Source organism: Humulus lupulus, chromosome 5 (assembly GCF_963169125.1).
Source record: "Humulus lupulus chromosome 5, drHumLupu1.1, whole genome shotgun sequence".
Taxonomy (NCBI): domain Eukaryota; kingdom Viridiplantae; phylum Streptophyta; class Magnoliopsida; order Rosales; family Cannabaceae; genus Humulus; species Humulus lupulus.
In genome coordinates this window covers 79,950,388-79,965,287 of record NC_084797.1, presented here as the reverse complement: position 1 = coordinate 79,965,287, position 14,900 = coordinate 79,950,388, and the positions used below count along the sequence as shown (strand labels likewise).

The following is a 14,900-nucleotide window of genomic DNA, read 5'->3' as shown; positions in this document are numbered from 1 at the left end:
CAGCGAACAGTATAACTACAAGTCCCGGGATTGGCTATTTGCCTCAGGAAAGATAAAGTACGGTGAAAGGAGCCTGGCCATTGGAACCAGGAAACCTTCGTAACCTAGAAACTACGTGGGGAAAGACATCATCCGTTAAAGCTTCAAGTGGGAAGTGCATAGGTTTTGGCCGTTGGAACCAAAACCCCATACGCCCCTACAACAGTTTCTACCGTATAAATGTCTACCCTAAGCGCAAAGATAAATAAAGAACTCGGCAGAAAAGAAAGGAGAATGCTATGATTATGGCAAAAATGTCCGCAATGAAAAACTCAAAATGAAAAACAATTAAAGATAAAACCCCTTCAAGCATTGGGGGTAACTACAGCGTCCACGACCGCAGCTTCGGGGGCATCTGTTTCAGCTGAGGCTGGCGGAGTCGGCTCATTGGAAGGAGGAATTTGGTCATGAGAAGGTTCAGAGGTCCCCGCCTCTCCGGGATCTCCCGCCTCAGGAGCTTCAGCACGTTCGTCAATGTTGTAAGTTTGGACGTACGCCTCTGGGCCCTGATCCCACACGAGTAGCTTCTCCCTCATGGCTTCGGCATCATCTCCCAGATAGCCTAATACCTCCGGGTTCACTTTCCAGAGTTGATGCATGAGGACCACATGCGATATATTAATAGTCCTGTTCAGTATCACCTCAGCATCCTCCTTCTCCTTCAACCGCTCCGCCTCGGAGGTTGCCAGCTGTGCTTCCGCGGCAGTTAGTTGGGCCCTCAATTTTTCCATTTCGGCCTTGGAGGCATCCCGCTCCCCCTTAAGAGAATCAATCGCCTTACGCTGCTCCCTATTTTGGTTCAGCACGGATTGCTTCTCGGTCACATGCCCCCTGGCAGTGAATTGCAAAGCCTCGATCTCTTTATCCTTCTCGGCGAGCCCCAACTGAAGCATAGACACGAGATCCCTGCTCCTCTTATGGAGTTGCTCCTCTTCGTGCAGCTTACTCTGAAGAGTGGAATATTCCTCTTGCCGCTTAAGGAGGAGATCGTTCTTTGATTGCAAGTGGGCTTCCAGGGTATCTTTCTCCACCTTGGCTTGGGACAGCTCTTCCCGGAGCTTGGAGTTTTCGGTCTTAATCCCATCCGACCGCTGTCTAAACTCATTCTCTGCCTTGGCCCGGTACTCTTGATATTTGGCAAGATATTTCTTCTCCGCCTCTTCTTCAGCCATGCGCCGGGCCTGATCAATCTTCTCCGAAGCCCCCAATGCCTGTTGGGTCAGTTTCTGTTTCTCCGCCTCCAAGGCCTGGCGAGCCAGTTGGCTCTCCTCCAGCTGAACCAGAGCTGCACCAACCTCCCGGAACGAGCGTTCCGCGATCATAGAGGTCTGCAAGGAAAGACAACAGGATGAGCTAAAGCAGGACCAAAAGACAGGTGATCCCAAAAAATAACAACTGACGGCTTACCCCGGACAGTTGCTGCTTCACAACGTGTGTCAGCAACAGCGGATCCTTGCTGCTGCTGATGGCCCATTTCTCAGAATTGAGCTCGCATAAGCTCAGGGCCATGTCCTCCATCATCTCAGCTCCAAACGGCGCCAATGCACGTCCGAGCCTAGGCACCAGCCTCTTCTCCAAGGCTGGACCATCCAGAACCGCTCCGCCCGGGTGAAGAGATCTCACCCCCTCGGCCAGCTCAGCTCTCTTCACGGCAGACAAGTTATCTGCCCTTCCCTGAGTAACAGCCTTCTCCGCCTCTAGCCGCCTCTTCAAAAAGCTATCGGCCCGTCTTACACCCTCCAGGAGGGCAGCGGGGAAACTGGCTGGCTTCCGTGGGAAGTGGAACTTCAGGCCAGGCAGGGGAAGGTTAGTTGTCTGAGAGGTAGGAGACCCCGGAAGGGTGGACCCCCTTTGAGCTGGGGGAGGAGGCAGGCGGGGTATTAAGGCCCCGGTCTGTTGCTTTTGCTGCTGCGGCAGCAGAAGTAATTGCCCTTGTTGCTGCTGCTGGTTTGGATGTTGTGGTTGCTGCAGCTGTGACGATGGTGATTGTGTCTGTTGTTCTTGTTGCTGCTGTTGTTGTAGTTGTGCTTGCTGTCGTTGCTGTTGTTGTTGCCTTCGACCAGGAGAAGAGTGTCTAAGGCGTTTGTTCTTAGCGCCCTCAGCATCTTCTCCGGGACGCTTGCTCACCCCAGTTGTCCTCACGGGGAACACAAGCCCTTCCCCGTCGCTACTGCTACTCGAGACCATCATAGTCTCGGAAGGCCCGTCAGCAGGGGACTTCTCTACCCTCGGAGACGCTTGCGCCTCGCCACTTGTCTTCTTGGGGGAGGCAGCCTTACCTCCCCTACCAGCCTTGGTCTTCCGTCCTTTCCCCGTGGACAGGTCTTGGCTGGTGGCAGCCTTCTTAATAAGCAAAGTAACCCTCCCCAACATCTTGGCTTCGGGATACTCTGCAAGAAACGTACAAAGCAAGGTTAACGAACCAACAAGAAATGAGAAAGAAGATAAGCGGAAGAGAAGACAATCAACAACATAAAAGCACAAGCAAGCCCGCCAGCAGGGAACAAGAAACAAGAAAAAGAAAAGTTTGAAAGGGACGACCATGCATGAGAAACGTGGATGGCCTTCCCTGAGCAAAACAAAACATCGCTTCCTGCTCCAGGAAGCTCCCGTACTCCTTGAAGTCCGGGAAGGACATGCTGAGAGAAGAAGGGTCAACCATGATGACACCTTCTGGCAGACTACCATCACTCAGACACCAGAGGAGCTCATCTACCCTATCGCAGTACCTGTCGAAAGGTATCCTACGCGGATCTAGCCTAAGGAAACGGGGATCAAACCCCATCTGAGAGGTCCGGGAAACCTCAGACAGGCTGGGGGTGTGGATCAATCGAAAACTAGTCTTACCTCTCCCGGAGGTACTAGCCCCCGGAGCCCCTTCGTTAGGGTAAGCCGCGGCGTGGCGAGCCTCGATCTCCTCTTCCTCCGGCTGGGGGTCGGGGAACCTCTCCGCCCAACTAGGAGATAGAGTATTTTCGTCCCGAGCGGCTTGGGTGATCACCTTAGACAGCTCCAGGGCAATCTGCTCCCGGATGTCAGCCGACACCTGAGTCTGCCCCCTACCACTTACTGGCTCGATATTTTGGAAGGAGGCGAGTAACCCATACTCCCTCAACGATTCGGAGGTCACAAGTCCCTCCACTCTCAACTCTTCCTCAGAAAGCCCTTCGTAGAACTTGGACCTCCTTATCATCTCCGCGCAGCGAGGTGTCCGCGGAACGACTTCTGCAAAAATCAAATACAAGCGTTAGAGATCCTCCCAAAAGGCAAATCAAACGCAAAGAAACAAAGTTGAAAAGGAAAAGAAGGAGCACTTACCAGGGATTTTGAAGTCCAAAGATAGGGCTGGCACCCTCTTCAGCGGGAAGCCAGTCGTCAGGAACCAGTATTCCCGGAGGTCTGGAACCCTCGCGGTATGACAAGTGGGGCACATCACGTCCGGGTGCCTTTCTAGCCTGTAAAACCCCACCTTGTCTGAGTGACCCCTCATAGGCTGAGACTTCAACCCATAAAAGTACAGCACCTCCTCCGGGGTAGGAGCTTCCAGTCTCCGGGACTTGCAAAAGATGAACCACCCTGCTAAGAGCTTGTAGCTGGGAGGAATTAACTGGAAGGGGGCAATCCCCGCCTTCACACAGAAATTGGCGAAGTAACTCCTTAGGGGCAAATGCGCCCCACACACTATGTGTGCCCAACTCCAGGCACCAAAGCCCTCGTGACTCTGGCTAGCTGACTCGCCCAGCACCGACAGACGGTGCCACATCAGACCTGGGATGTTCTTCAGGCCTGCCTCAGAGGAATACAGCTCCAGCATGCCATAATTCCTGAAAAGGTTCGGCTTTTGGTCCATCTCCCAGATGGAACTATTGGCGATTGGTGGGCTAGCCGCGACCACTTTCGCCTTTCCTTTCCCCTTTCCACCAGCGACAGGAGAGCCCTTCTCTTGGGCAGAGTCAGCCTCCCCCATAGCAAGGAGTTGTTCCTTTGAGATGTTCGTCACTGGACAAAAGAAAAGAAAGAAGAAAACACTCTAAGCAGTCAGCACCCTTGTCATACCCTAGTGGTATCAAAGGCGTCGGGGAGACCCTCCCCGAAAACTGCTTGGAGAGGCTCCCACCGAGCTTACCGAGGGGTTGGCACCATGCCACCCGAAGGGCAGCAAGGAACCAGACTCAGACCCCGAGCCTAAGCTCACCAAAAGAAGTGTTTTTCCAAAGAAAGACACCTTAAAGGCGTTCATGCTTATGCCCTAAAACAGCAAAACAAGGGACGACTTTCCAAACGCAAATCACCAAAGCATGCAGAAAAGGCTACTTATCGACTCACAATCGATCACATGCCTACCAAAGCCCTATTCACGCATGCACATAAGCAATAATGGCAGAAACCTCTACTCTAACAACTACCAACAACCTAAGGTCTGAGAGGAAAGAGCAAAGTAGAAATACTTACTGATATTCGGGTAGTTGGAGGTTGAAGAAGTAACTGGATCACTGCACAGCACGATCACGAGAAGTAAAAGCTGCAAAGACGAACGGCGATTCAAACCAGGAACTTCGGGGAATAAACCCACTGCCAAATCAAAAAGAAAAGTTTCCAGATACTTACCAAAAGAAATGGCAAGTTCGGGTGAACGTAAGCTGGGAAGCCTGAGAGTTCGAAGGGTTGGAAATCTGAAAATCCTAAAGATGGAGAATCTGAAAGCGCAAAGAGGAAGAAAGGTCCTTTCCCTCGTTTTTATAGCAGGGAAGGAGCCGTTTCGAATTCCTCAAGTGGACGGTCCCGATCTTCCCATTCCATGTGCGTCAGATCCAACGGTTGGAGAGGAAGCGACGATCCTATTTATGACTCCTCGGATGGGAATAAAGTATTTATTTCCCATCATTACACCACCTCGGGCCCTGAGTACCATTAAAAACCGTCAAATCATTAGTCAGATGACTGACGCACGCATCCTCAACCAGTCGCCTCACGCACACGTCTTGGTCGCAGAACCATTCCCAGAATGACACGTGATCCTTGCCGCACTTGAGTACTTGATCTCAAACAGAAGAAATTCCTTTTCTCTTTCATACTAATACTCAGGCGGGAAAAAGGAACCCTTCAGGGAACACAGAAGGTGCCCCCTCGCCTAGTCTAAGAAACTGATTGTACAAGCTCCCGGATCTCTCAAAGCTCCGCGACCTTGGGGGGTAAATGTTATCCAGATTTCCGGATAGCGTTTAGATTGATGACCTCGGGGAAGCAGAATTATCGATGTCTTTCACGGTAGGTGACCAGAGCTCGCGGATGGACAGAAAGGCTTCGCCTCTCCTGTTTGATATCCGGATTACTCTTCCAAGCAAGCACAACACGGAAACTCGTCGACTCTCCCGGACTCCCGAAGCATACCCCTCGGGGAGGCCCCTTCCAGGAGAGGCTCTTCGAGTGGTCTCCGCGGAAACAGTTCCGTGCCTCGCACAGAACAAAACCGAACGGTCGAGTCCGGGAGAAGGCATATTTGGAATGATATCTGTCTGACACAGGATCCCGCCTGACACGCCCGTCAGGTCAAAGCCGCACACATCCCAGCACGCCTAAGGGTACCTTTTCGCCTACTGTTCCGCTGACAACTTGGAAAAGACGGCTGACTTTGTGTGTTCCCCATACTTTCACGTAAATATACCCACATAGAGTCTTGTAGCCATGCGACTACAGTAATTGTATCCCCTATTTATGGCTGGTGTAATTAAGACTCATGTACGTAGAGAAAAACCCTAATCCGAAACCCTAGCTATAAAGACCCCTTCATTTTACAAGAAGAGGGACAACCAACGGATCACATAGCAAAAACTCTACCAAAATCTCTCTAGCTTCATCTTCTTCAAGAGAACCCGAGAGAAACATTGTGAGTGTGTGAAGTTCTTGTGCACCAGCCATCTTACTGTAACCTTTTCCAAGTATAATAACATCGACTCGTGGACTAGGGCTTGTTAACGCCTGAACCACGTAAAAACTCTGTTTGTTTAGTTACATTTCAGTATTTCTACAGTCCTTATCTTTTTATTATTCTGTTAGTTATTCGTTTCTGAAAAACTCGGTAAACAATTATATTTATTTCGTTCAAAAGGTGTCGTATACTGTACATACGACTGTTGGCCAATTTCACAGGTCAACAATGTAGATCTCGAATTATAATAAAATTTTAAAAAAAAATCACCCCAAACTAATATATGAATGAAAAGTTATGCATCACAAAAGTTTCATTATATTTTAGCGTAGATTATCGTAATTGCATTGCAAATGCATCATTTTGGGCCAAAAATCAAGTTTTATTGGATGGACCGTAAATCTATCGTAATTGCATTGCAAATACATCATTTTTTGGAAGAAAAAAAATGATGCAATCGCGATGGATTTGTGATGCATCCATGAAATTTTTTTGGCAAAAAATGATGCATTTATGATGGAATTGTGATGCATCTATGAAAATTTGATTTTTTGGCTAAAAGGGATGCATTTGTGATGCTTTGCGCTAAAATTTGATAAAAACACTGATGATGCATAACTTTTGATTCAGATATTAGTTTGAGGTGATTTTTATTTTTTCAAGATTTACACATTTAGAATGTAAATAACCTTAAATTTGGGATGTAGAACAAAATTTAATGATAAGTGCTTCAATGGTGGTGTTAATGACTGTGGTTTATTTTGACGGGGTGGGTAGAGAGCAGGAGAAAAGAGAGAGAGGAGAGAGACGATTTGTAAGAGGAAAATAGAGCTTCAATAGTGCTCTGCCGCTATGGGGAGGTGGTGGTGGCAGCGTTAGAGGAGAGCTTAAGCAAGTTTTAGAGAGCGAAGAGTTATTAATGAGAGAGACAATATAGCCTAAAATTTTATAAAATGTCATATTTTTGTTATATATTTGTAATAAATTTTAATTTAGATGGATAAAGCATCAAATTTAAAAAAAAAAATGGTTACCTTACGACCTAGCATTAGTGCAAAAAGAGCACTTTATAACGTAGAAGCTCAAATAGAGTTGGGAGGGAGTAATAGTCATTTGGTGAAACGTCATGGGCAATAGTGTAAATACGAAGAGTGTCTAGACCAATCAAAATTATTCCTAGTTGATTTTGTAACGAGCGTTGGCGAACACGGAGATTACGCCCTAAAAAAATGGCAGCAATGAAGCTCATGTCCTCTTCTCTGTGAGTAATTTTTCCAGCATGTTCGCTTATCAATAGTTTCAATTTCAATTATTCAAAAAAAAAAAAAAAAGTTTCAATTTCAAAGAAAACTAAACATAAGTGTACTTGACCCAACAATTTGGACTTTCAAATCCATTTCTTGTAGGTTACCTAATGTTTCGTTGGGTTTGCGTTGTGGTGAAACCAATCGGTTAATGCATCCTTACAATCTACACACCCAGATAGCAAAAGAAGGTATGCATACTCTTTACACTTATAATCTTATTTGTTATTGTGGAGCTAGGACGTACTTGTTTTATTAAAAGATTCTTTTTTTTTAAAAAAAAAAAACATTAATTGCTTTTTTCTTTACCAAGAAAAAGAAGTGTTAATGGGTGTGTGTGTTTTTCTTTCTGAACAAAAGGCATGCTCTATTTTCAATTTGAAATTGTGTTTTACAATAATGAGTGAAGATCCCTAGTTTCAACTAAGTGTTACCCATAGAAGTATCAATAAATATCTTCTACGTGGCTACTCCTAACGTTTTAAATTTTGATTATAAGCATTCCATGCAAAACAATTATGAAATTGAAAGAAGCTTAAAATTAAGTTCCTAATTTTTATTTTTGCCAATCAAGTTGTGTAGATAGAGTAGAGATTACAAAAGCGAATTTTATTTTATTAAAAAAGAAATAAATAATCGAAGATATAAGAAGATGACTGGATCAGGATGGTGAGGTTGTTGTTCATAGAGTGGAGGATGTTATGTTGAAATTGAAGTGGAACCGAAATAGAGTAAATAAATGTTGGGCATTTCCATCTTTTTGAGTCTCAAAGCAAGGTAGTTTCCAGAAATGTGCCGGTCAACATGATTTTATGGGCAGTTTTTGTTGTTTCCTTTACAAAATCATAGAAGTGTTAACGAGACATTAACCACATGAACATGATCTATAAATTTCTCTTTCCTATAAAATAATTATGAGAAACTAGGTGTTAACCCTTATATAATAACCAATGTTTAAACTAGCAGAGCGCCTCACGGAAACGAGTGGTGTCAAACGAGAACCACATCAACCAGAGAACCATCGTTTCGAGTCAAACGAGTGGTGTCATGGTTTCTTTGATACCCTCCATTTTAAAACGTTCCAAAAGATCACATACATATTTTTGTTGTGAGATAAACATGGCAGTGGGTGTAGGAATGACTTCAAGTCCAAGAAAGAAATGAAGATGTCCAAGATCTTTAATTGAGAATCTTCGTGAAAGTGCAGTAATAACATTACGAATGAAACTTGGTGAATTTCCTGTGATTAAGAGATCATCCACGTAAACTAGAAAATATATTAGTGTGTACTTGTTAGAGTAAACAAAGAGGGAAGTATCTGATACAGAATTCACAATGCCAAGAGATATGATGAAGGTCTTTAGTTCAGTGAACTAGGCACGAGGGGCTTGTTTTAAGCCGTAAAGAGACTTATACAAGTGACACACATAGGAGGGCCTTGCATCATCAACAAAGCCAGGGGCTGAGACATATAGACTTCCTCACTTAGGTGGCCATGAAGGAATGCGTTGTTCACATCAAGTTGGTTGATAATCCATCCACCAGAGAGGGTAATGGAGAGTACTAATCGAATGGTAGTAGGCTTAACTATGGGGCTAAATGTTTCCTTGTAATCAAGACCAGGGCGTTGATTGAAGCCCTTGGCAACAAGATGGGCCTTGTAACGGTCGATACTACCATTGGGGTGATGTTTGACTCGAAAAATCCATTTGCATCCCACAATATTCTGGCTAGAATGACATGGTACAAGCACCAATGTCCCATTTTTTATAAGAGCATTGATCTCAGTACTCATGGCTTCACGACATTTTGGATCTTTGAAAATATTATTTTTTGATCGTGTTTGCATGGGGTGGGTAGGTGTTGGTGTAATTGATTCATGTGGAGAAGTCACTATATGGAGGTCATCACTAGAGGAAGAGCGGGAATCATGTTGAGGTGAGGGAGCAATAAAGGAGTTGCCAGTGTCAAGTGAGATGCCAATAGATTGAATCAGAATATTGCATGCAGGAGGTATCGTTTCAGGTGGAGAAGAATGGGGCGAGTGAGATAATGGAGGAGAGATGCGGGGTGGGATTGATACATTGGAATCATGAGTGTTGAATGAGTTAGTTGACTTGGAAGAAGACAATATGGGTTGATTAGAGACGTTGGGATTTGGTGAGGAAATGGAGGAATTATTTAGTGGAGATATATGAGGCGATGGGGATGGCACTATATTAATGGGAGAGGATATGGAATCTTGTGATATTATGGAGTGTAGTGGTTGAATGGGTGGTGTGGAGGGGATAGCTTTAGGTGATAAATTAGGATTTGATGAGGTGGCATCATTAAAGAGTGATTGAAGAGAATGAGATGGAGCTGACCAAAGTGAGAAAGTGTGAGAATTGATGTTGTCCTTTTCTCCAAATGTAGATAAGGAAGGAAAGCAATTTTCGACAAATTGAACATGTCTAGAAATATAAAATTTATGATTAGTTGGCTCAAAACATATGTAAGAATTGTGAACATTTGAATAGCCAAGAAAAATACATGATTTTGATCGTTGGTCAAGTTTATGATTCGTATAAGCTCGTAGCCACGGATAACACAGACAACCAAAAATTCTTAATTTAGAATAATTGGGTGATGATTGGAATAAACATTCAAAAGGAGATTTATTTTCAAGAATTGGTGTAGAGCCGATTAATAAGATAAACAGCTGTTTTGAATGCAAATGACCAAAGAGAGAGAGGCAAAGATGCACGGTGTAAGAGGGTAAGACCAGTTTCGACAATATGTCGATGACGACGTTCAGCGAAAGCAATGTGCTGAGGTGTATAGGGTGGAGATATAAGATGTGAAATTCCATGAGATTCAAACATATATTTTAAGTCGTGGTACTCTTTGCCACCATCTGAAGTAAATGGTGGTGATTTTAGAATTAAAATATTTTTCAACCATTTTTTTGAATTTAGGAAATATGTTGAACGCCTCAGATTTGTAGGATAACGAAAACAACCAAGAATATTTGGTAAATGATCAACAAATATAAGATAATAAGAGAAGCCATCAATTGAGCGAATTGGGGAGGGTCCCCAAACATCAGTGTAAATAAGATCCAATGGATAACGACTTTTTAAAGTAGAATGACCAAATGGTAGTTTATGGCTTTTATTTCAATGACAAGAATCACAAAAGAAGGATGAAGACAAGGGAGTGGATGCAGGTAGATTATGATGAGAAACAATTTGATGAAGAATTTTGGAAGAAGGGTGACCAAGACGATCATGCCAATATTCAGCAGAGGCTTTGAGTCTGACATAAGCTTGTATTGACACTGGCTTTTCAAGATTGCTCCAGTCATAAACATTATTGGTAGTCTGTCCTCGGGCGAGAGGTGCCCCTGTAGTGAGATCCTTCACACAAAAAGAGGAGGGAAAAAATTCAATGGAAGTGTTATTTGATTTGCAAAATTGAGAAACAGAAACTAGATTTTGTTTCATAGACAGAACACGCAAGACATTAGATAATGCAAAAAAGGTTGCCGGAGAGGAGATAGTAGATTTCCCAACATGTGTGATATTCAAACCTGTACCATCTCCAATAACAATGTCATCGGGCCCTTCATAACGTTGATGGGGAGAGAGATTGTTGAGGTCAGCAGTGACATGGTGTGAGGCACCAGAATCCAATAACCACGTTGATGAGGCTGCATTGCTTGTAGCAGCGGGATTGGCTGAGGGTGCCTTTGTCGATAGAAGAGTTTTGAGAGAGTAGCATTGTTTCGCAGTGTGACCTCTCTTCTCACAATATTGGCATATTGCTCCAGGAGTTCTATTGGGATTATGGTTCCCGGTGGAGGAATAGACACTTCCATGATTATTGCCGAGTGAGCGTGTGCCAGGAGAAGGTCCAAAGTTCTTATTGTGTTGAGTAGTGCCTATGTTCTTTTGAGAATTGCCATAACTCCTACTGCATTGATTTCCATTTTTGAATGGTGGGACTCGAGCAGGATTGGCAGTGAGATTGGCAAGGTTTCCAGAAGAGCGAAGGTCTTCACGTTTTAGAAAAGCATTGTGTTCGACAAGCTTGTCGTGAAGTTCATCGAAACTAATCACGGTATCTCTAGCTCGAACTGCTACAGAGATCTCTTTGAATTCAGGTCCTAACCCATTGAGTGTGTGAGTGATGAGATATCGATTGGGAACTGGCTCTCCGGCGAATGCGAGCTCATCAACAATGTCACGCATGTAAGCAAGGTACTCTGCGACAGGTTGGGTTCCACGATTGAGAAGAGTGAGTTGTTCTGTCAGTCCCATGGCTCTTGAGGAAGATGGGTTAGCATAAAGTTGAGCAAGACATCCCAGGCCTCTCGCGAGGTGGTACACGATCTAACCACAGGGATTACTTTTGGGGTCAATGAACCGATGATGCCGAGAAGCAAGAGCTTATCCTGCCGCATCCATAGTGTATATTCTGGATTTGGTACTCTCTTTCCATCAACTGTAATCATAGTGGCAGGGCAGGGCTTGGTGCCGTCAATGAAACCAAGCAAGTCGTAGCCATAAAGAACAGCATCAAACTGAGTTTTCCAAGTAAAATAGTTGGTAGGGCTGAGTTTAGAAGGGAGTTGATGAGCCGTGTTAATTGCAATAAGGTTGGTTTGTCCAGAAAGGTCATTTGTCACGGCTTGATTAAGAGTTGAAGTTGCACTGCTATCATCAGCCACGGTGAAAAAGAAGATGGAAAAAAAAAAGATTCGATATGTTATAAGAAAAGCTCGTGGGAGCCAAAATGGTCTGGTACCATATAAGGGGAAGGAATTGATATGGCTGGAGAAAGTGAAATTTTATTACTGTATATGTTATATATATATATATATACAATTACACATTATCATAGATATTAAATACATATAAATCATTGCCAAAACTTTCGGAATACTCCGTAACAAGAATGCTAGAATTAAGTTGTACATCCTTGATTGGTGGTAGAGAGTGTTGGCGGTGATCCTTTCCTATTAGTTTGCATCTGACAGTATATATATGCAAGTAATGTGTATTGTTCTTCTTGCAGCTAGTAAGAAGCATAAGGGTTTTCGACTCAAGGCTGGATTTTGGGATTCCATTAAATCTGGGTAATTTGACATGTTGTTGAGTTATTGGAACCTGCCAACGAGGAGATAGAGATACACGTTCAAATTAGATACTGAATATGGTTTCCATGGTGCTCATATTTTACTTGCATATAGTTGTATAAATAAATGCATGTTGTTTCAGGTTTCTAAAAAATAGTACTACGCAAGTTGTGGAACCTCCCTCCACACTTGAAGAAGAGGAAGAACCTTTGCCTGAAGAATTTGTTCTTGTTGAAAAGACTGGACCAGATGGTGCAATTGAACAGATCATATTTTCTTCTGGTGGAGAAATTGATATTTATGATCTCCAAACTTTATGTGATAAGGTAAAATTTTAGTTATCTGTACAATGTTCACACATGCTTTATAAGATCATACCTACTGTTAGGAAGTCCCATTTAATATGTAGATTACAACTTCTTTTTGGTTTTTTGTTTACTACTTTTTCTTTGATTGAAGTTCAGATTGTTAAAGAATGTGAAATCCATTTTGCCTCCTTATTTTCCCTAGTGGAAAATGTTAAATTTGATTTTTGTGTCACAGGTAGGCTGGCCTCGGAGGCCTCTGTCTAAATTGGCTGCTGCTTTAAAAAATAGCTATATGGTAGCTACTTTGCATTCTGTTCGAAAGTTACCAGGATCAGGTATACAGTGAACATAACAGTCTTGCCATGCCCTGATTTCCTATAGAATTGGTAATGCATGCTATACTATGTCTCTTGCTCCATATAAAACTATTTGATGATTATCTTATTGTATTTGAAGTTATTTGACAGAGGGAAATGATCAAAAGATGCTAATTGGAATGGCTCGCGCCACATCCGATCATGCCTTTAATGCGACAATCTGGGATGTCCTTGTTGATCCATCTTACCAGGTATTCTTCTATATATATAAATTGTGCATTGCCGTTTAGTTAAACACTTAGGTAAGCCTGACCTATATTGCCTGTCGATGTAAATTTAGTTCAATGTTATCAAGCAATGGAATTTGTGGTGGACAAGGAAGGAACCACAATCTGACTTAAACTAAGTCTAGATTGCACATTTTTTGTGTCCCAAGTTCAGTATTGTTGTGGTTGTTAATTGGGTAATGTTTGGACTATCTGGGGTATTTTGTTGCATTCTAATGAAGACGAAGCTAATTGCACAATAGATTGGACATGGTTCTGGACTATGTCATCATAGTTTTACTCGTTACTTTTGATTATGGCTTTCTGACTGCCCTATCATTCAGGGTCAGGGCCTCGGTAAGGCTCTTGTTGAAAAGATAATAAGGGCACTTCTGCAGAGAGACATAGGCAATATTACACTCTTCGCAGATAGCCAAGGTATGACAGCATTTTTATAAAGTAGATTTTGAATTACTATAAGGATTGAATTTTCTAGATTGGTTAATTTTTCTAATGAAATTTTCCATATCCTTTCTTTGGGTGTTCTTTTCTTTGGTTATTTGCTAATTAACCTGAGATTTATTTACACCTCTGGTTTATGGGTGGGGGAGATAGTTTTTGGTTCTTCTTTTAGTTAAACTATTGGACTCTTTATTTATAGATTTCACGCTTTTTTATTGGTGTGGACAGTGGATTTTCTCTATTAGTCAGTGCATGGTATTGTATTTAATACTTGAAGCTTGGAGTTCAGTTGTTTGTTACACTGTTTTTTCAGTTGTGGAATTTTATCGGAACCTTGGTTTTGAACCTGATCCAGAGGGCATTAAGGGTATGTTCTGGTACCCTAAGTATTGATTTTTGGCTTAAACAGGGTAACAAGGTGCTTTTGTTTTAGCAGAGCTCGTTCAGCAAGCTCAGCCACTTCAAATTCAATATTTTTGTAAATCCGTCATTTATGCATTTGTTTTGACATCTAATGAATTTTTTCTGAACTATTATGTGATTTATATGCCATTGACTTGCAAAAATGTATGATTGTGAAGTGGATCTGTTTACCCTGTATATTGTCAATGTCTATATATGGCTTTAAATAGGATTTTGTTTCTTTCCTGGACTTTTCTTGAAGTAGTGCATATTTTGTGGGATTCCAAAATATGGAAAAATTATAAAGAAGTACTTGTGAACGTGTGTTTTTCATATGGATTTCAGGTTTCTCAATTGAAATGTATATCTATCATTAAGTGAAGTTTTTTTTCCCAGCTGTCTCTGTTTTAATACTTTGTAACCCAAGTTCAATTTTTATCAATTACATTTAACATTTTCAAACCATATCAATTGGGTCCTCGATTGGTATTTTTGTGTTCTTTATTCTGTTAAAAGTCCCAAAAAATACATAAATAAAAAGGTAATTTTTAAATTTTTTGGGTATAGCGTCATTATGTGTACACTAGTAAGGGGTGATCGGGTGAGGGATTGAATCCAAACATCTATAGAGAGAGTTGTGTGGTATCATTAGACGAAAAAGTAAATCAGCTTATCATATTTTGGTAGCCATTAGAGCATGTAGAAGTAAAAGTAGTATCTAGATATTACATGTGTGTTTTGTTTTTTTTTTTTC

At 42.5% G+C, this 14,900-nt stretch overlaps 1 protein-coding gene across 1 annotated transcript; it reads left to right on the top strand.

The window, feature by feature from the left end:
* Positions 1 to 7,073: 7,073 nt before the first annotated feature.
* Positions 7,074 to 14,387, top strand: LOC133777475 (histone acetyltransferase TAP1). The gene is made up of 8 exons (XM_062217101.1): positions 7,074 to 7,229; positions 7,375 to 7,463; positions 12,331 to 12,391; positions 12,534 to 12,717; positions 12,935 to 13,034; positions 13,167 to 13,267; positions 13,627 to 13,720; positions 14,058 to 14,387. Exons 1-8 carry the CDS (start codon positions 7,198 to 7,200, stop codon positions 14,135 to 14,137), a joined length of 741 nt encoding a protein of 246 aa, XP_062073085.1. The 5' UTR covers positions 7,074 to 7,197; the 3' UTR covers positions 14,138 to 14,387.
* The last annotated feature ends 513 nt before the right edge of the window (positions 14,388 to 14,900 follow it).

What these genes read in the sequence shown, in the direction of transcription:
- LOC133777475 (XM_062217101.1), top strand. Translation starts at nt 7,198, where the DNA reads ATGGCAGCAATGAAGCTCATGTCCTCTTCTCT. An exon ending in AAGCTCATGTCCTCTTCTCT is followed by an intron (nt 7,230 to 7,374) that starts GTGAGTAATTTT and finishes CATTTCTTGTAG; the next exon opens with GTTACCTAATGTTTCGTTGG. An exon ending in TTGTTGATCCATCTTACCAG is followed by an intron (nt 13,268 to 13,626) that starts GTATTCTTCTAT and finishes CCTATCATTCAG; the next exon opens with GGTCAGGGCCTCGGTAAGGC.